The sequence below is a fragment of the Phodopus roborovskii genome, unplaced genomic scaffold (genome assembly GCF_943737965.1).
Source record: "Phodopus roborovskii unplaced genomic scaffold, PHOROB, whole genome shotgun sequence".
Classification (NCBI taxonomy): Eukaryota; Metazoa; Chordata; class Mammalia; order Rodentia; family Cricetidae; genus Phodopus; species Phodopus roborovskii.
Window position 1 is genome coordinate 45,166 of NW_026125264.1, and position 21,440 is coordinate 66,605.

At 44.0% G+C, this 21,440-nt stretch overlaps 1 protein-coding gene across 2 annotated transcripts in view; it reads left to right on the forward strand.

Moving 5' to 3' along the window:
- Positions 1 to 240: 240 nt before the first annotated feature.
- The window catches only part of LOC127227979 (ER degradation-enhancing alpha-mannosidase-like protein 2), a 29,331-nt gene continuing 8,131 nt past the window's right edge, over positions 241 to 21,440 (forward strand). The window contains exons 1-8 of one of the 2 annotated variants that reach the window (XM_051192366.1): positions 242 to 444; positions 672 to 782; positions 3,104 to 3,143; positions 7,388 to 7,493; positions 12,798 to 12,923; positions 15,164 to 15,375; positions 18,885 to 19,026; positions 20,869 to 20,993. In XM_051192366.1, coding sequence (XP_051048323.1) covers positions 338 to 444; positions 672 to 782; positions 3,104 to 3,143; positions 7,388 to 7,493; positions 12,798 to 12,923; positions 15,164 to 15,375; positions 18,885 to 19,026; positions 20,869 to 20,993 — 969 coding nt within the window. In that variant the 5' untranslated portion in view covers positions 242 to 337. Of the gene's footprint in view, positions 445 to 671; positions 783 to 3,103; positions 3,144 to 7,387; positions 7,494 to 12,797; positions 12,924 to 15,163; positions 15,376 to 18,884; positions 19,027 to 20,868; positions 20,994 to 21,440 lie in introns of both variants that reach the window. The other variant, XM_051192375.1, reaches the window with a different exon arrangement.

The following is a 21,440-nucleotide window of genomic DNA, read 5'->3' on the forward strand; positions in this document are numbered from 1 at the left end:
TAAACTAGATAGCACCTGTAAAGTGCTCCTTGACGCTTTACAGCGCAGTAAGGGCTCAACAAACGGAAATTGGGACTGAGAAAAACCTCACTAACAGCAGCCACTATCCTTAAGACACGTTGAACTCCTCTCTCTAGAGTAGATATCCCGAGATGCTCTTTTGCCTGGGTTCCACTGCCCATTGCATCCTGGGTCTTGTAGTCAGGAAGTGAGTGGCTTATTGCCCTACGCGCAGGCGTCGTGGTGCATATCCCCGGAAGAACCAGCAGCGGCTCGGAGGATGAGCGGGTGGCGGTGGCTGCAGCTGCTGCGGCGGCACTGACAGGACACGAGCTCTATGCCTTTCCGGCTGCTCATCCCGCTCGGCCTCGTGTGCGTGCTCCTGCCCCTGCACCATGGTGCACCAGGCCCCGACGGCACCGCGCCCGACCCCGCCCACTACAGGTGAAGGGGGCCAGGCTCCTGCTCTCCACGCTGGGGAATGGCAAGCGCCCACCGGGCCCCTTCCCTTCCCTCCGCCCCAGGACCCCACCCTGACGTGCTCGGGTCCCGCTGCTGGGCACTCGGCAGAAATCACATGGTGGTTCCCACTCTCCGTCCTGTGCCTGGTCCTTTCTCCCGCCTGGTTATGGGTTCTGGCCCCCTACCTTATTTCTCATCCCTCGCACCAGGGAGCGAGTCAAGGCCATGTTCTACCACGCCTACGACAGTTACCTGGAAAATGCCTTTCCCTACGATGAGCTGAGACCTCTCACCTGTGACGGGCACGACACCTGGGGCAGGTAGAGCGAGCTTGAGGGCCAAGGGGGTTGGCTGGGGGTCCTAGGAGGGCTGGTGGCTTCAAGGTCTCACTGATTTTGGAAAGTTTCCTGCCTGGGCTGATTCAACCCCTTCCCCTCAATCCAAACCAGCACTCTCAGAGTCTACACAGTTTTGACAGTACAAAAAAGTCTTGGCTTAATCTGGCAGGCCAGATCTCTGGGCTCACCCTCAGCAGGAACAGGCACCACATACGAAGACTTGGGGACACTTCTGGAGTCACAATATTTTGAAAGAACTCCCAAGAGTCAGAAAACTGAGCTCCTTCATTTTATAGGTGGACACCCAGGTCCAGGAGGGGGTGTTACTCTCCCCAAACGTAAGGTCCTCTGTAGTTGGTATTCTCTGTATGTCTTCACGCCACTGTTTCATGTCATTTCTATATTTTCTCACCTGCCCAGACTCAGCTCCTCCTACCACCATGCACACAAGTCACCTGACTCATTTCTTTTAGTAATTCTTGTATTGTCACAGTTCTCATTTTCACTAGAATAAAAACCCAGTTAAGAATCCTTGCATTAGCAGAAACTAACAGGGACGTGTTCAGTGTCATGCCATTTAATTCTCTTACTACTCTTGGGTATTAGGGCTATAATCCAGAGCGCTCTCTCTCTCTCTCTCTCTCTCTCTCTCTCTCTCTCTGTGTGTGTGTGTGTGTGTGTGTATGTGTGTTATGTGTGTGTTCTGTGTAGCTCACGCTGGCCTCAAACTCACTGCATAGCTGAGAATGACCTCGAACTCCTGGTGCTTCTGCCCCCCCCCCAAGTGCTGAGAACACAGGTGTTCACCATCATTTCTGGGTTGTTATTCTTGTTTAACAAATATTTATAAATAATAGCATGCCAAGGACTAGACAAGTAAGCCAAGAACGTGTGCCTTTTTTTTTCTTTTTACTTTTTAGTTAGAACAAAAATACAAACAAATGGCTATTGAAGCAGGACAGAGTTGAGCTTGATGACTCATTACTTAGAATGTCGGCACTGCAACCTGTCCTGTATGCCATTCTCAAGTATTCTCAGCTTATACTATTATATAGGTGTGCAAAGATGTATTATTTGTTTATTGAGACAGGATCTTGCTACATACCATAGCCTGGTGTTAAATTCTCAGTCCTATATCAGCCTTACCAGTGCTGGGACTGCAGGTATATATCACACCTGGCTATTGTGTATCTTTGTTAAAAAAATTAAATTATTAAAGTTTAACTTTGTAAAAAACAAAAAAGGAGCTTATTATAAACTCCATATTAAAAAGAGCCTATTTTAAATGTATAGTAACCACTATCACAATTAGTGTATAGAATACTTTTTAAAAATTTTTATGTGCATTGGTGATTTGCCTGTATGTGTGTCTGTGTGAGGGTGCCAGATCCTGTAAGTGGAGTTATAGACAGTTGTGAGCTGCCATGTGGGTGCTGGGAATTGAACCCAGGTTCTCTGGAAGAGCTTTCTCTCCAGCCCTAGAATACTTCTTTACCCTAAAAAAATTCCCAAGTACACCTTATAAATTATCTCTCTACTATTACTGGCCCTAACAGTAGCATATCTGCTTTCTGTCAGTATGGCTCTGTAAATCTTACTAATGGTATGTGTGTTTGTTTTGCATGAGTTTAGGTGCACCATATGTGTGCAAGAGCCTGTGGAGGGTCCTGGCTAGAGTCCCTGGAACTGCAGTTACCAGTAGTTGTGAGCCTCCATGTTGCTGTGGGAATCAAACTCAGGTCCTCTGCAAAAGCAATAAATGCTCTTAACCACTGAGCCATCTGTCCTGCCCATAATGTGGCTTTTCTTTTTTTTGAAGTACAGATGAAATCATGCTATGTGACTTACTTCACACATGGCGTTTTTCATTAAGCAGCATGATCTTATTAGTATGCAGAACTCTGATAACCATCTCTTAATAATGTCATAGATTTGTATTTGTGTCATAATTTGTTCGTCACTATTCAACTTATGACCAACCAGTAATTTCTTTCTAGTTTTTTGATGTTACAAGTAACACAGCCTTAAGCATTCTCTAACTTTTAATATATTATCATCTTGTACTGTCCCTCCATGGTAAGGAAGTATGCCAGGAAACATAGGTAAATGTTAATTACAGTTGGACTACATCATATAGTCAAAGGGCTCTGATTTTCCTCTCTGGTTTCCCTATTGTAACTATACATGGGATAGATAGGGACATCACTGGGCCTCATTTGAGTTTTGGGTGAATCTGATCTGGGAAGTTATGAATCTGGTGTTTGATGTTCTTACAAAGCAGTTGGGAATTTGTCTTTTTACAGTTTTTCTCTGACGCTAATTGATGCCCTGGACACCTTGCTGGTAAGTATCCTACTTCTTTCCCTCTCTATCATTGCCTAACCAACATCCTTCCTCTTTTGGGCAAAAAGTAAATTCCTCCCCTAGGTCTTTATCTCATGATTCTGAACCACCAGGCTCTGGTTGCCCAACTGCACAGGAGAGAATGCCAAGTTCCAAGAGAAAACCAACTTAGGCAGGTTCAGTCATTGAGCAAATATTTATAGAGGACCTGTGATAGACTTGCACTGCTCAGCGAGGGATACAAAGACTTTGACATCAGCCATGTGCAATGATAATGTGATAACAGCACTAGTTACTGTGTCATGTACATGGTTTGTGCTAAGGCCTTTATAGGTTCTATTAGTCGGTGTTTATCATTGCTATGGCCACACAAGAGAACAGTTTAAGAGAAGGAAGGATTTGCTTAGGCTCACGGTTTCAGAGGTTTTAGTACATGGTTGCCTTGCCCCATATGCTTGGGCAATAATGTGGCAGACATGTTTCTTTGTTCATGATGGATAGGACACAGAGATCAGGACACAGAAGGGGACAGGGGCAAGGCACACCCCCCAGACCCTCTCCCAGTTACTTACTTCTTCCAGCCAAGCCCACTTAGTAAGGTTTCCCTATCCCCTCAAAAGTACTGCTACCTGCTGGGAACCTAGGCTTCCATACAGTTTGTTAGGATTACTTCTTATTCACATTACAGCACATACATTATCCCATGTAATCCTTCCAATAATTCCCGTGGTCTTATTATTTCCTATAGCTGGGAAATGTGATACTTAGAAAGCTGAAAACAGAACTCGGACTTAAACTTAATTTTATGTGCCTCCAGTCCTTGATTGTTTGCATTCTGTGCACCACACACAGGGTTTTATTGTTTAGTCAGGCAATCCTCTTGCCTCAGCCTCCCAAGTGCTGAAATGATAAAGATTTACCACCATGCCTGGCCATTCCTCATTTTTATACATATACACTATGTAGATATGGTTTGTCTTGTAATTTTTTGTTTACTGTTAATTTGTATGCTCTTATCTATTCATCAAATAATATTGAGGACAACTATGCACCAAGCATAGTGCTAAACTTTGGAGTCAAAATGGTGAGTTTAAACAGAAATGACCTCTGCTTGCCTGGAGTTTGAGATGTTAGCACCAGAAACACACACAGAGTCAAAGGATGGTAATTATAGACTCAGACCAAAGCTTTGTATTGAAAAGGCCCTAACAAAAGAATGATCTGGCTAGGCATGGGGGGTGTATGTACCCTTTAGTCCCAGCACTTGGAAGGAAGAGGCAGGCTGATCTCTGAGTTCAAGGCTAGCCTAGTCTATAGAGTGAGTTCCAGCCAGTCAGAGCTCTACAGAAGAAATCCTGTCTTCAAAAATAAAAGAAAAAACCCAAAAAGAAAAAAGAAAAATTATGTGACCTAGACTGAGGAGCTGGGAGAAGCCCTGAGGCAGTGATGTGAAACTGGGTGGAATTTGAAGAAGCTGGAGGTACCTGGGAAACTGGCGGGAGAAGGATATTCCAGGCCAGTGCAAAGGCTTTGTGGCAGGAGAGACTGAAGCACTGAATGGAAGGGAGGTCAGTGTTGCTGGGAGTGGGGAGAGGACAAGTGACACGGGACCATGCGGGCTGTGGAGACTGCAGGCTCTTCAGCATGTATGCTCTTTCATTTGAGAGTACAGAAGAGCCGCTCGCATTTCTTAAGTATAAGGCAGGAAGTGATGAAATTTTTGCCATGTGAAGAAAGATTTGTATCCTCATTTAACAAACATTTGTCAAGTAATTGCTTCCTGAACTGCTCCTGGCACTCTGGGGAAATACAAGGATGAATGAGGACTCTGCCGTTGCAAAGGTCTTTTTGTCCTGTTTTGTTTTAATGTAGAAAGAAATAGAGACCCTAACAGTAGTGTGAATGGAGTTCTTAGCGGGTTCTTAAAGGAGGAAGAGAGAAGGAGAGGCATCATAGAGCAAGTGACAGTCACCAATGATGAGTTGGGTTCATAAATGGAAGACAAAGAGCGAGTGGCTTCTGATGGAGGAAACAGGAAACTTGAGAGGAATGGGCAGTTTTGCTGCAGATGAAGGTAGACTATAGTGAGGTGAACAGTGAGAGAGACAGACAGAAGGTAGGCTGGTTCCCAGCCCTAGAGAAGCTTGAGTTGGGATAGTCAGATATTGTTTGGGTTGCAAACAGAGGCTCATTGCTGCTGACTTAGGCAGGAAGACAAACTTACTGAGTCAGATAACTAGAAAGTCTAGATCAAGGATGGCCTTAGACCTGATTTAGACAGACAATGACGTCAATCGGAGTCTCCTTCCACCTTTTATCTCTGCCTTCTTGGCTGCTGTGTTCTCAGTCTTCATAAGCCGTAGATCAGTCTATTGCCTTTCTGATTACTCTCTAGCTTAGGAAACAGTTATGTTCAAAGAATCATCCTTTCCCATTAGTCCAAGTAGTAAGTCTTCATTGATCAGATTTGGATCACATATGTATTTCCAAACAGTCTCCCTGGGAAGGGATATGGTACCTTGGCTGGTCCCAGTGAAGTATGCACTCCACAGCTGGGGACATGGGATCACCCTCTCCTGAATTATAGGAATGATGTGGGAGGAAGAGTATTCAAGGGAAATTTGGGATGATATTAACTGAAAAAAATCAATATTATATATCAAACTAGACATGATGGCACAGCCCCAGGAACATCAGAAGTCCAAGTCCATTCTTGTCTTATATAGTGAGTTTGAGGCTAGCCTGGGCTGTATGAGAGGATAGCATGGGCTGTATGAGAACATCTCAAACAAACAAGCTTAGTCTTTCCCCCACCCTCTTTCTCTTCCTTACACCCTCTCTCCTTCCATGTATATATATCTATATATATGACACATGTGTGTATGTACACATATATATGTAGACACATATCTATAGCATTTGGCTGGTGATTTAAACAGATTTCTTTTCTTGAGTAAATGAAAAGAGAGGATGTGGCTTTGTAAGAAGTATGGTTTTTCCGCCTGCCACCGCCGGTCTTGTCCCGCTGCTGCGCCAGCCCCAAACAATACACTGAGACTCTGTATTAGATATAATTCTGTTGGCCCTGTTACTTGTTTCTTATCGGCTAGCTCTATCTTAAGTATTAACCCATTTCTGCTGATCTATGTATTTCTCTTACCAGGGAGCCGGCCGGCATACTGCTTTTTCCAGACTCTCCATCTTGACCCCTCCTTACTACTTCCTATTTCCTCCTTGTCTCCTAGTCCCTCCTATCTTCCCTTCCTATTGGCCAGCAGTGCTTTATTCATTAACCAGTATGAGAAACATATGCAGAATGACATCTCGCATCATGGCTTAGTTGATAGAATACTTGCCTTATGCATGAGACCATGGGTTCAGTCCCCACCAGTCTCAAATGGAGAAGAACCACGAAGCTGAATTAAAATATGACCCTTCCTTTAAGCATATAGTTTGGCGGCTGGAAAGATGGCTCAGTGGTTAAGAGCCCCATTCTCTTGCAGAGGACCTGGGTTTAGGTCTTAGCAGCCAAAGCTGTCTCCCAGCGCCCACATGGTGTCTCACAGCCATCTGTAACTCCAATGCTAGGAGATCTAAATCCCCACTTCTGACCTCCAAGGGCACCAAGTAAGAATGTGGCACACTTAGGTGGAGGCAAAACACTCAAACCCACATAATAAAACAAAGTTTTCAGAAAGGGAAAGAAAGGAAAAAGGAAGCCAAGAAGTAATTTTTTTCTAGCAATGAGCCAGCTACTCAACTATGCCACCAGAGACTTGGGCTCTTTGTAATGTCCTCCTCCCATCATTAGGCTTTTATTCTCATGCTTTTTGTACCCCATGGTGAAACATAGCTGTCACCCCTCCAGAAATCATGTCTGCTTTCAAGGCAGAAAAGCAGGGCCAGAGTAAAAGCCATGCTGACCGTGTCTGTTATTAAGAAAAGATTTGTTCCCAAAGGTATATGTCACAAGGATCACAGCATGGTAACATGGTGACCTTCTGAAGCAAAGGAAGCCAAGGGTGCTTGGGCTCTGTGGCAGGAGGCTTTGGGGTAAAGAAGATTGAGAAAGGGCAAACAGCTGATGTCTCCTACTGATCCCTGCTTTGTTTATCCGTATAAACATCCATGTAAATGGACCAGGAAATTGCTCACATAGGGGTTTCTGTGTGGTTGCTGTAACAGCATCTGAATTGCTTTCATGCCAAGGGGAGCTGTGTAGTCAGGGTTCTCTTTCATTCCAGATTTTGGGGAATACCTCTGAATTCCAAAGAGTGGTGGAGGTTCTCCAGGACAACGTGGACTTTGATATCGACGTGAATGCCTCTGTGTTCGAAACCAACATCCGAGGTGAGGGCCACCTTCTAGGGCCTGTATGAGAGGAGATTGGAGTTGTCTCTGACAACCAGAATGGTAAATGAGGGCTTCAGGAGCCACCTTTTCAGGGTACTGGTCCAGACTAGTGACAGGCCATGCTGTCCCTTCCCAGAGTGAATAATGTTTATTTGGTGTTGGAACAAGAAAAGTGTAACTGCTTCTGTGGAGGTTATTGTTACCTGGTAGAACCTTGTGGATGATGGAAATGGTTTTTTGGTTTGGTTTATTTTCTTGTATTATTTTTTGCTTTTTGAGACTTAGCTTCACAATGTAACTCTGGCTGGCCAGAAACTGGCTGCATAGACCAGGCTGACTCTGCCTCCCTAGTGTTGGGTTTAAAGGCATACACCACCACACCCCGATAATTTGGGTGGGTTTGTTGTTGTTGTTGTTTTTGTTTTGTCTTGGTTTTTTTTTTTTTTTTTTTTTGAGACATGGTCTCACCCTGTTGCCAAGTCCGGATTACAATTCACTTCATAGTTCAAACTGGCCTTAAAGTAAAAGCCATTCTCTCACTGAGATCACAGACGTGAGCTACCACACCCAGTTCCCATTTTCCTCTTATTAATGTTGAAGTTGTTCATGGTATCGTCTAAATTAGTTTCTCAGCAAATAGAACAAATAACTTATCAAAATTTATTTTCTTCCTAAATGATAGACACAATTCAGAGAATATCCTGACACATGTGTTATAGTTCCATGTTTTTAGTTCTTTATAGTTTAAGTTTACACATGTATTTAACACCTCTCTCTCTTTCCCTCTCTCTCTGTGTGTGTGTGTGTGTGTGTGTGTGTGTGTGTGTGTGTGTGTGTGCGTGTGTGTGTGTGTGTGTGTGTGTGTGCGCGCGCGCAAGTGTGCATGCATGTGTATAGCCAGAGGTTAGATCCTGGTATTATTTATCAGGAGCTATTCTGTGTTCTGAGACAGGGTTTCTCACTGGGACCTGGGGCTTGCTGACTAGGCAAGGCTGGCAGGCCCCTCAGCTCCAGCGATCTTCCTGTCTGCTTCCTCGGCACTGGGATTACAAGTGTGTGATTACAAGTGTGTGCCATCATACTCGATTTATTACATGAGTGTTAAGGATGGCATTCAGGTCCTCATACTTACAGGGCAAGCTCTTTATAAACTTTGCCATCTCCCCAGCCCCCTTACCACCGTCCTGAAAATCTTAGCTTTAGTGACTCAGGCCTGATTTTGTGCAACCCATCTTTTCTCTTTAGAATTTTCCTTTGTGTGGATATGTTCTTGGCAAACTTTCTCAGGCTTTGTTATCAAAAGAATGCCTTTGTCTCACTTCCTTTGGTCTTTGGAAGATATTTTTTCTGCATGTATGGCTGTTATTAATGATTATTTTCTCTTACTTAGTCTATCAAAGAAAGTTTCCACTATTTCCTGCTTTCATTTTGTTAACAAATAATCGGTCAGTCTCATGGTCATTTCTTTGTAGATAAATCTGTTTTTGTTTTTTATTTTCATTATTCCTGTCCTTTTAAAATTATTTTTATTCTGGAAAATTTTAAGAGTCCATGACCATGAGAAGCTAGTACATTGAACTGAATGCAGCATCATCCATTATTACCCAGACAATAGATACTTTTAAAACATTTTATTTGGGGAGGAACTAAGTGAGAGAAAAGGATCTTATCTCTTTTTGATGTTCAACGTATACATTTTCAGTGTGTATATTAATGTATACCAATGTGGGTTTCTTTTTTATCTTGCTTGGGATTCTTGGATCTATTTTATTGATTTATTTTGGTTTCAGTAGATTCTTACCTTGTCCCCTAAATTGATCTTGTATCTAAGGAATATTTTGTATCTTTGTGTTATACTTTGGATAACTTTGGCTTTCTGTAAGTCTGCTATGTCTTTCATCAGATATAGTTTATATGCTACTAAATCATGTGATTTTCATTTAAATTACTGTGTTTTTATTTTTAGAAGTTCTGTTTGGTATTTTTGTAAACATGCCTGGTCAATCTTTTTTCACTCTTTTCCTTTCATTTCTTTAAGTATATTTCTCATAACTATTTTCCATTCTCTGAGTGAAAATGCCATCATCTGAAGTGGTGTGGTGCAGCTTTCTCTGTTGTTATTCACAAGCTTTGTTTCCACATGCTTCTTTGTGATTTAAAAGTCTTATTTGTATTATTTACTATAGGCTCACTTCACCAATTGGCTTCTTAGAGGCCTGGATGGGGTGGGGCTTTTTTTTTTTTCTAGATACATTTTTATTGATTTCTGCCATGTGAGTTGAGGTACAAAACCAACACCCCTCTTTAAGATGGGGGTTTTATCTCTACTACTGCAAAACCCCAAACTGTGCAGCCTCCTAAATGCCCACTTTTATGCTAACATTTGAGGTTTTCTAGACCATTCAGTTCATGTGAATTCAGACTGTAAAATTTGTGGGTAGTCACTACCTCTTTGGGGATTTTGTTATCTTGCTCTTAAACCTGAGAATTGAGAAAGACCAGTTGTACAATTTTTGAGCCAAATTTGAAGCAAGCTTTAATTAAATACTGGCCAGAGTGATGAACTCTGGCCAGGACCATTTCAGGGGTTCCAGAAAATGGTGACTTGAGTCACATTTTGCAGAGGCCACCACCATACTTCCCACCAAGTTCAATCAGGTGCAAGCATATATCCTGATGTACTTGGTGCCTGTGTGCCTCCCACCTGTATCCAATCAGGGGTAAGCGTACATCCTGACATATTCCCTACCTTTGTACCTCCCACTTACGTGTGACCAAGCGCATCAGGTGCAGTCAGTCAAACGAACTTGCTTAGGGGAGCAAAAACAAGTGGCATATTATCTCCCTTTAACAACAGCCTCCAGCGTTTCAGGAAGTAATGATGTCCTTGGGCAGGGGGCTTGCAGATCAGATCTCTTAGGCATGGATCTCTTAATTAAAACTTAAAACATAACTTTGGCTCCCACATAACCCCCTTACTTTTTCTTGGTTCCAATGTTTGAGGCCTGTAATTTTCCTAAAGCCCACTCATGGATGTATGCAAGGTCTTAATTCATTCTTATATAGGATATATAATTCTTTGATGGCCCACTTCATGCAGAGACCTTTTATCAGAGGACTTGTTTGGCCCAGTCCTGTCTTTTTCTTGTTCCTCTTAACCAGGGGAAAGGGAAAGCCAAAGCTTAGGATCCCAGGTTATTTTTTATCAGAGGGTACTTCCTGGTATCTGGTCAGCCTTATTTCCAGGCACAGAATCTCTGTCTCCTTATATGTTCTGAATATCGTGTGATGAATCAGAACAAAAAGTAAGACGAAGGTAATGACAGCTGTCTTCTCACCCCTGACGTGCAGCAGTGACTGAAGAGTGAGGCACTGCAGTGAGCTGAGCTTCAGAATGGGACAGATGTCCTGCCACCCGTCACATAGGTGACCCAGGGAAAGCCACTTGCTTCTTGGAACCTTAAAGTTTGTATCTGCAGAGAGGGATGCAGTGCCTGAATCTTGGTCTGTACTGGGGGCTTCAAAGAGTGGCCATTGTTTTTACGACCCACCAAGGGAAAAAATTGGGATTAAGGAGTGACCTTTGTTTGTTTTAGAACAGTGGTTCTCATCTCTTTCTTTTTTTGAAAAACATTTATTTATTATTTATACAGCATTCTGCCTGCATGTGTCCCCTTAGGCCAGATGAGGGCACTAGGTCTCATTACAGGTGGTTATGAGCCACTATGTGGATGTTGAGAATTGGAAGAGCAGCCCCTGCTCTTAACCTCTGAGCCATCCCTCCAGCCCTAGAACAGTGGTTCTCAGTCTGTATGTTGCAGCTCCTCTGGGGGGTCACATGTGAGAAATCCTGCATATCTGATATTCACAATATGATTCTTAACAGTAGCAAAATTACAGTTATAAAGTAACAGCGAAAGTAATTTTATGGTTGGGTCATCACATCATAAAGAACTATGTAAGGGTTGCAACATTAGGAAGGTTAAGAACCACTGTTTTAGAATATTTTATTTTTTAAAGTTGTATTTATTTATTTATTGTATGGGTGTGGGTGAATGCACAGTGACATAGCATGTGTGTAGTCAGAGAACAACTTGGGGAAATTTAATTGTCTCTTTCCACTATGTGGGTCCTGGGGATGGAACTCACATCGTCATACTTGGCAGCAGATACCTTAACTCACTGAACTATCTCAATGGCCCTTTTTAATTTATTCTTTGATAATTTCATAAATGTATATAATGTACCTGGGTCATATCCGATTGAAATCTCTCTTCATACTGGCCTCCCAGTGCTTCCTTTCTCAAACTTTGTATCCAGTAAATGCTGCCTGCACATAGGTGTGGTCGTCCACTGGAGCATGGACAACCTACCAGTGGCCAAGCCCCTAGCAGCTGCCCATTAATGGTTTGTCCGCTAGAGCTGGAGGCACATGAGCACCTGTCCCATTCATGCTGGAATGCTTGCTAGCCTGATCTTGTACAGGTAACCATAGCTGCTGAGTTCATGAGTGCAATGATCATGCCATATTCACAGCACTCCTCTCCATCCTCTGCCTCTTACATTCATCCCACTCCCTCTTCTGAGAGATTTCCTGACCTCGAGGAGGAAGTTTGGTATAGATATTCTGTTGCGGACTGGGCACTCAGTAGTCAGTTACTTTCAGCACTTTGACCGACTGTGAATCTCTGCACCGAGAATAAGTGGAACATTACCATACTGACTGCTTTCAGAGAGGCTCCTTTTTGTAGCACTAATCTATGGGTACACAAGCAAATATTTAAGAGGCAGTTTGATGTGTCTGCTCATCAACCCAACAGTAGTAGGTTCCCCACTAGGAGCCTTTGACCTTCCCAAACATGGGGAGTTTATATTACCAGACACAAATTCCCTCCTTTGGAGCAAACCTCAGATCTAATCAGAAAATGACTGGTTACTCCACAACAGTCATGCCACTATTACACCTGTGGACTTACCTTGGTGGACAGGTCAGAATTGTAGCATTCAAGGTCCTCTGCTGGGTAAGTCTATTTTCTGTGGCTTGTGTAGCACCTTTTAGCACTATGAAAGCCAATAGAATTGTTTGTTTTTCAAGGCAGGATCTCACTGTATAGTCCCGGATGCCCTCAAATTCTGCCTCTACTTCCCAGGCACTGGGATTAGAGGTGTGTGTCACTTTGCCTGGGTAGAGATGACTTTCACTAGCTCCTTCCTAGTGAGGCACTCTAGAGTGGCTAGTTCTAGTTTGCACAAGAGAAAAACTGGTAGGCCCCTGACTCTCGTGTTTTCTGCCATATTTAGTGGTAGGAGGACTCCTTTCTGCTCATCTGCTGTCAAAGAAGGCTGGTGTGGAAGTGGAAGCTGGATGGCCTTGTTCTGGACCGCTCCTCAGGATGGCTGAGGAAGCAGCCCGAAAACTCCTCCCAGGTAAGAGCCAGGTAGAGGTGGGGCAGAGGTGAGGGGTAGGGGGTGGGATGGGATGGAGGTCCTGGAAGATGACAATGACATCTCTTTTTCCTCCTCCTCCTTCTCTTCCTTTGAGATAGGGTCTCACTATGTAGCTCTTGCTGCCCCGTAACTTACTATGTAGTCAAGGCTCACCTTGAGCTTTTGGTAGTCCTGTCTCTGCCTTCCAAGTGCTGAGTTAACAGGTGTTTACCACACATCTGGCTCTAATCCTACTTTTCTTGCTGGAGATAAGAATAGCAGTGCTGAGATTTCCCCTATTTTTGTTTTTTAAAACCACCAATCTGTATTTCTGCCCTTATAGAAACCATCTACTATAGAAATCAGGAGAGTTCTCCACTATTGAAGTCAGGGGAGTCCTAAGCATTTTAAGGATTTGCTGGGGGTGTTGCCCAGGATGGCTAAACTGATGTTACTACTGTTTGCAGGTTTAGGCCAAAAGTGAGTCTCACAGGTTCCATGGTCCTTGCACTTATTTTGAGTGAGCCCTCTTGCCCCCTCCCAGGCCACATGCTACTAGGGACTAGCTGAGGTCTGAGCATTAGGGCTCCAGGTTCTAGGCTTTCCTCTGCCACCATGTCATTCCCCTCTCCATGGTTCTGTTTCTCTGTCAACTATAATTTGTACCTGCTAGATATATCTTTTGGAAGGCTGAGCTGAGGTTAGACAGGAGTTGCTTAGCAAACTTCAGTTGGCAGGAATTGCTTTTGGTAGTTAAGCCGTGTTCAGAACTATGAGCCAAGCCTCCATGCTTTTATCCAGTGGGGTCATCAACGCTGGGCTCGGCAGCATCAGCTGGACACTGTGTTCTCTCCTGGGTGTGGTAGATGTCTAGGGCTGTTCACACCCAAACACATGACTGCTGTTGCGTGCCTTTTACTGGCTCCTTGGTCATCTCACTTATTTGTCTCTCAGCCCCGGGGACAGCCAGGCAAAGAGGGTGAGCTGGGCTCAGGTCTCATAGCCCATGGCTCACAGCCACATGTCTCCTCACAAACATCATGTCCTGTATGATTCATCCGTGGAGAAAACTGCCTTATTGCGCCTTCTGGTTTTTTTCTTATTTAAAAATTATTTTCATTGAGTAATATACACATTCTAAAGTTAATATTGAGTAATTATAAAGCCATCACCAGTGTATCTCCTCTGTAGGTCAAGAGGATTTTCACACCCTTTCTTTAACTTCCTGCCTGGCCCTAAAATACTCTGGAGCCCTTCTTGCCTGTGATTCCTTCTCCTGGCCTGCTGTGTGTCAGAGAGCAGGTTTCATTCCTCCTGCAGACCAAGTGTCTGGACCTTATAGCGCTTAGAAGTCTTGACAGATTAGTTCACAATTCGGTGACGTGCAGACTGCTCTGCCGTGTCTTGCCTTGTGGCTGGAAAGGAAATCTTTATCTTAGGCTCATTGTTGGAGTTCTTCCCTGGACTCGGAAGGCATGGGGTAGGATGGGCAGAGCACTGGGCTGGATTTGAAAGGGTGGGGTCAGGACAGTCATTTCCAACTCCCTCTGTGTGACTGTCCTATGTGACCTTTGGCTGAGTCACTTGTTACAGGCATGACTTTTCCCTACCTGTATTGTATCAGTGGTCTGGTTTGTAACCTATTTTTAGATCTTATTTTAAAAATAATTTTGTCAGTCAGGCAGTGGTGGTGCACGTCTTTAATCCTAGCACTTGGGAAGCAGAAGCAGGCGGATCTCAGTGAGTTCGAGGCCAGCCTGGTTTACCAGTCGAGTTCCAGGACAGCCAGGACTGTTACACAGAGAAACCCTGTCTCAAAAAACCAAAATAATAATAATAACTACTATTATTATTATTTTGTCCCTGAACTCTTCATTTAAATCAGGGATCTTAAATTGACCCCTCTACCAAACTGCTTCATTCGGTGAGAGTCTATGAGTAACTTCCAGTGGGGCCTCACTACTGCCTAAAACATAAGCCTTGCCTACTTCACACTCTGTTGTAGTAAAATAAATAAGAAGTTGTGTTAGCTAACATGAGGTGTGGAGTGTGGCAGCTGGGAGCTCAGCTCTCTCCAGGTCACCCCATCACAGTGGGTCACACCCCCGCAGTGAGACATATGCCTTTCTCTGGCACCAGCACAGTTACCCAGGAAAAAGAAAGAAGTGCTGATTGGACCTGAAGTTTGGGGTCTATCGTCAACCCACCCATCTCACTCTCCTAAGTTTCTGATGGTTTAGCATTTCAGACCCCCACGGGCATGCCCTATGGAACTGTGAACCTGCTTCATGGCGTGAACCCAGGAGAGACCCCTGTTACCTGTACAGCTGGAATTGGGACCTTCATTGTGGAATTTGCCACCCTGAGCAGCCTCACCGGTGACCCTGTGTTTGAAGATGTGGCCAGAGTGGCTCTGATGCGCCTCTGGGAGAGCCGGTCAGACATTGGGCTGGTAAGTTAGCTGTTGCCTTTCTTATGTAAGCTAAGGCTTGTATGTTGCCTCCCCACTCCCCACCCTTCTGAGACCCAGAGGTCTAAGGAATGAGTTAGCGTCAGCCAAGGGAATCTTAACAGTGATTGTAGGAGTGGCCCAGGGTACCAAAAGTACATTGAGCCATTTTATATTTTGCCACAGAGATGTCTTAGGGTTTCTGTTGCAGTGATAAAACAACATGACCAGCCGGGTATTGGTGGCACACACCTTTAGCCCAGCACTCGGGACACAGTGGCCGGCAGATCTCTTTGAGTTTGAGGCCAGCCTGGTCTACAGAGCTAGTTCCAGGACAGGCTCCAAAGCAATACAGAGAAACCCTGTCTCAAAAAACAAACAAAAAACACCATGCCCAAAAGCAGTGGGGAGGAAAGTGTTTATTATATCTTGTAGTTGGTCATCCCTGGAAGTCAGAGCAGGAATTTGAGGCAGGAACCTGGAGGCAGAAACTGATGCCGGGGCCATGGGCCCTTGAGGAGTGCTGCTGACTGGCTTTCTCCCCATGGCTTGCTCAGCTGACTTTCTTAGAGCACCCAGTCCCACCAGCCCTAGGGTTATGTGGTCCACAGTGAGCTAGGCCCTTCTGTATCACTCTGCAGTCAAGATGTCCCCACAGTAGGGGCATCGTCTCAATTAAGATTCTCTCTTCTGGAATGACTCTAGCTATGTCCAGTTTATATAAAACTGGCTATCACAGGAGGGAAGAGAGCCAGATTGCTCATCCTTGGAACAGGCTACTTAGAGCCTTTTTTTTCTTCTAGGCAGGAGTCATACACTTCATACCTCTGACTCACTGGCCAGGGATTACCAGTTCACCTGGCCTCTAATGACTTATTGGCATTAGAAAACTGCGTTTTCTAAAACACCAGAACTGAGAGATGTTGTGTGGCTGTTCTATGAAAAACCAATTCCAGAACAGTTAAATTAGGGAATTCTTACATATGGTATCAGGTTTTTTTTTTTTTTTTTTTTTTTTTTTTTTTTTTTTGTTTTTGTTTTTTTAAGAGTCACAAAGAGCTTGAACATAATCAAAGTTATTAAATACAATGATAAAGGAATCTCTAGCTTTGCTTAATATTTCCCAAACATATTTGACCCCAGATCATCATTTTCCTTTCAGTTTCTATTAATAAATGGATATTTAACATATTCTGGACCAGCTAATTCTCAAAGCTAATTTCAAATCCCAAAAGGGATAAGCCAGTGACACTAACAGTCATTGATCCAGAGCAGTCAGGACAGTAACACTGGGTTCAGTTCAGCACTAGATTCAAGTCCTGGCCCTGCTTTAAGGTCATTCATCCTCCAGCTCTCAGATAACCTGGCAGTGATGTTGATGCACTACAAACTATGCTGCTGGAAGTCTAGGATGAAGACATATTTATTAAGGGATGGAATGGAAATAGCACACTCGCCAATACAGAATGAAGTACCATTGCTGTCTCTTTGCCTAATATGGTAGGATGCGGAAAACTCTGGACCAGGTCACTGAGCTGTGGTCAGATGCCTTCCATGACCAAGAGGAGCACGCGACCTTCCTCCCTGGCTTCCTCCAGGGGTCACCCTCAGAGAAAGCCACACCCATCGGGCTGACCCTCTCTATGCCATTGGTCATTAGACCGAATGGTCAAATTCCCACAATAGGCCTCTATGAGTTTGAGGCCAGCTTGGTGTACAGAGCAAGTTCCAGGATAGTCAGGACTGTTACACATAGAAACCATATCTCACAAAACCACAAAACAGAGCACATATGCTGAGACACTATAGCTCCTTGTGTTTGAAAGTGATTTATGTCAAGTTTAGTGTGAAGTAGCTTAGAGAGTGAAGCTTGTCTGGGGATTCAGAAAAATCCCTTCAGATGTCATTCTAGAGGCCCATGGTGATGTCTTTGGTCCAATGCAGGCAGCTTTTGCTCCAGCTTTGGTACTATGGTGGACTTGGTTGATGCCCAATGTGTACTCTTCTCTCTACCATTCCTGTGCACTTGCACTCTGGCCTGTCAACATTCACATGTGACACACATGCACACAGACAGACACATATGGAATACAAATAGTAATATTCAATTTAAAAATAATAACAATCTGTTAGCTGGTTGGTGTGTGTATGTGTGTGTGTGTGTGTTTGTATGTGTATGAGCTGATTTGTTTTTGGCTATTTGACACTGGGGATTGAACCCAGGGCTTGGCAAATGCTAAGCTGATATCCTCCTGCTATGCTTCACGCCCAGCTGTGTTGGATTTGTAGACCCTCAAGTCACAAACTCATGCCTTGAATTTGTGACAGGTTCCAGAAACAAGTTCTCATCTCTCCTCTACACTCACCTTTAGCACGAAGTGAATACTTTGGATCATTCTCTTTTCCTTTTCCTTTTTGTCTAGTGTGCTAAGTCAGTCTTTTCAAGTGTACACGAGCTGTCTCTCCACACTGGAGATGTGCAGGAAGGATGGCTGTGGCCCAGCCATGGCCATCTCCGTAGCCTGCATATCTTTTTTCCCCAGCTAATCAAAAGATTTTATTAAATATTGTCAAACCACACCTCACAAATATAAAAGGATAAGTATCCTATGATTGTCTGAGCATCTCTTTCTGTTTCTGGGACAAAATAGTCTGACAAACAGTGCAAGAGGGCACAAAATTCTAGGTTATGGTTTATCATTGTGTGGAAGTCAGTGCAGTAGGAACGTAGAAGCGGCTTTGAAATATTTTAAATATTTGAATATCACATCCCCAGACAAGGGTAGAGAGCAGTAAATTAATGGTGCATGTTTACTCTGCTCAGCTTGCATACTGCTCTCTCATACAGATCAGGGTCCTCTTCTTAGACAGAGGTCCCACCTACAGAAGGCGGGTCTTCTGTCTCACTTAATACCCCACAGACTTCCTCACAGGCCAGTGCAGTCTAGACAATCCTTCATTGACTCTCCCTTCCCAGGTGGTTGACCAGTATCTCAATCTACTCCTTGTCATAATCTTCCACCACTTTTCCCTAAAGTTCCATACTTTGCTCACAATCTAAAATGTAGTCTAACCAAATTTCCCAGTCTTTGAAGATTCCAACACTTCCAAAGTCTCTTAACTGTAAGCTACTATAGAATCAAAAGATACACACACACACACACACTCACACACATATATATATACACACATACATATATACATACATACATACACACACACACACACACACACACACACATATATATATATACATATATATATATATATCATATAGTGGCATACTGTCTAGGTACAAGGAATAATCAAACTAAACACCAGACTCAAGCAGCAAAGGCAAATCTGGCAGCTTTGTTTTCCTGGTCGGAGATTATAATGATAAACACCTGCTAGGATGAATCGTCACTTCTCCAGTTTTGCAATCTACTGGATGCCTGCTTGTCTTAAAGAGACACTGAGGTACCCACCTGGTGCTAGGTAGAGCATTCTTTGGCCTTGTGTTTCTCTTTTAGGTTGGCAATCACATCGATGTGCTCACTGGCAAATGGGTGGCCCAGGATGCAGGCATTGGGGCTGGTGTGGACTCCTACTTTGAGTACCTGGTGAAAGGAGCCATCCTTCTTCAGGATAAGAAGCTCATGGCTATGTTTCTAGGTAAAGGGGGCAGGGTAAGGGGGCTTTTCTATGGCTCTCCTGTTGATTGTGCTTTATTGTGTACGCATGTGACTGCCAAGTGCTTATAGAATCCTTACCTTTCTCATTCAGCACTGGAGGCTCCTGGAGTCTACTGTGCCTCTTCAAACTTTCTTTTTCCCGTTTTATGGTTTTGTTTGTTTTGGGTTTTGTTCTTTTTGTTATTTATTTTTGGTTTTGGATCAAGGTCTCATGTAGCCTATGGCTTGTCTGAAATTCTCTGTAGCCTAGGAGAACTTTAAACCCTTTATCTGTTGTGTGGCATTGTTCCTGGAGAGACACGAATAAACATCTTCTCACCCCAGATAGGGAACTAAAAGTACAGACACCACCAAGATCCAGTTCTGTGAGCCAGAGGGCTTTACTGGGGTTACTTACAAAAATGAGTGAGAGGTGCGTACAGGAGCAGAAATGACTCCAAAACAGCTGCATCACCGAATGAATCAGCGTGGGTGACATGGAAACCTGGAGCATACCACATAACTTGCAAGCAGCTCAGCAGGTTGGAGATTCTTCTCCAGGCAGCTTGCGTGGTCTGGGCCTCTCCAGGTCGCTTGGCTGACTTCTGCTCCTATTGGGCGGCCTCTGCTCCTTCCAGGTGGCTTGGTGCCTCAGCTTCTTCCAGGCAACTCAGCTTGTCAGAGATAATCTCCAAGCCGCCCTTGCAGCTTATATATTCTTGGTGACGGAGGGCTGAAGCCTGGGTTGTTCAGTCCCTGAGCTTTCTGAGTTTCTCCATTGTTTCACTCCCCCTAAGAGCATCCTGTTGCCTCCCCTGTTTTCTAACATTCTGTGTCTTAAAGAGTTTCCCTTAAAAATGGAAGGTTTTAATCTTAAAGAAACTGCTACGCAACATCCCCTAGGAGCCACCTGAGACACTGCTTTCTCTAATTGTGGTCTGGATCCTTTACCTCTTGGCCACTTCACATGGTGTTTGCTTCTCCTGGAGTCTTTATTTCCTGTCTTCATGTGTCCATCTTCCGCCCTGCCTTAAGAGCCTAGTTACATGTCCTGCCCAGGAAGCAGTGTGCTCTTCCTCAGCGCACTCTGAGTCTTCAGCATGTGCTCTGTACCTGACTCATTTTCTGGTTTCTCCCAGTCCTTAATAGGCAGTAGGTCACATTTATCTGGTTAGTAAACACTGGTCAATAGTATAATTTCCATGCAGGTTTGTCGACCTCACAGTAAGAGTTATTATGGCCACTGTTGAGTTATCCGGCAGGTGTTTATTGGATAACATTGACATACAAACCACTGGGCCCAGATCTGAGCATGTGTTGTCTCATTCTTGTTACAGTTTTTGACATAGCTTATGAATTTGTGTCTGTATTTGGTTCTTTTTTCATCCCGATAATATTTGTTACGTATATGTATTCTACACTGTGCTGGTGGTGGGGACTGCAGTGAATGCAAAGCTCTTGGATGCACATCCTAGGGGAGAAATGTCAGCTTAACTTTCACTGGCTTGTCCGCTCCATGTGGGGAAGGCTTTGTCTTGTTGATAACTGAATACCTAGTTAGGTACTCACTTGATGAATAAGTAAATGACTGAATAATCCCACAAGGTATATAACATTACTTCCCTAACTTAATATATAATAAACCTGAAGCTGAAGAGGGCAAAGTTTGCCCAGGTCATAGCTAGCACATGGAAAAGAATTTGAGCATGGAGTTTTGAACCCATGTTTCTTTCTAGCATGCTTACCTTGGCGTATCCTAGTCTGCTTCAAATATTGCCATCGTGTCAAGGCTTGTCTGTCTCTTCAATCACCTGTGTCCATTTTCTGATCTCCCATGATGCAGAATACAACAAAGCCATTCGGAATTATACCCACTTCGATGACTGGTACCTCTGGGTACAGATGTACAAGGGCACCGTGTCCATGCCAGTCTTCCAGTCCTTGGAGGCATACTGGCCTGGTCTTCAGGTAGGACTTGTCAAAGAGAGTGGTCATTTTCTGCAGTGTGGTGATGTAAGCAAGCTTATTCTAATGTATCAGTTGTTTGAGCACTCTGTTGTTTGAGTGTTCTGGGGTAGTGTGTGAGTGAAAGAACTAGAGTGAGTTAGACAGATGCGGGAATCTACCTAACCAGGTTTTCCAAGGGAGCATTAAGGAGCTGAGCTCCCAGTTGCCTGTGGGTGTAGTGCCACCTGTAGCCATGTGCAGGGTTGCTCCACGTCAGGTAGGAACAGCCACTGTCAAGAGCTGTTTTTCTACTGGGCATTTCTTTCAAGTTCCCTCCTTGACTCAGTACCTGCCCACTGTCCAGATATTTTCCCCTGATCCGCTCTGATAGAGTTATAATTAAAAGAGGCCTTGGAGGCCATCTTACCTCCCCTACCTGTACCACAATATTTCATGTACCAAATTAGT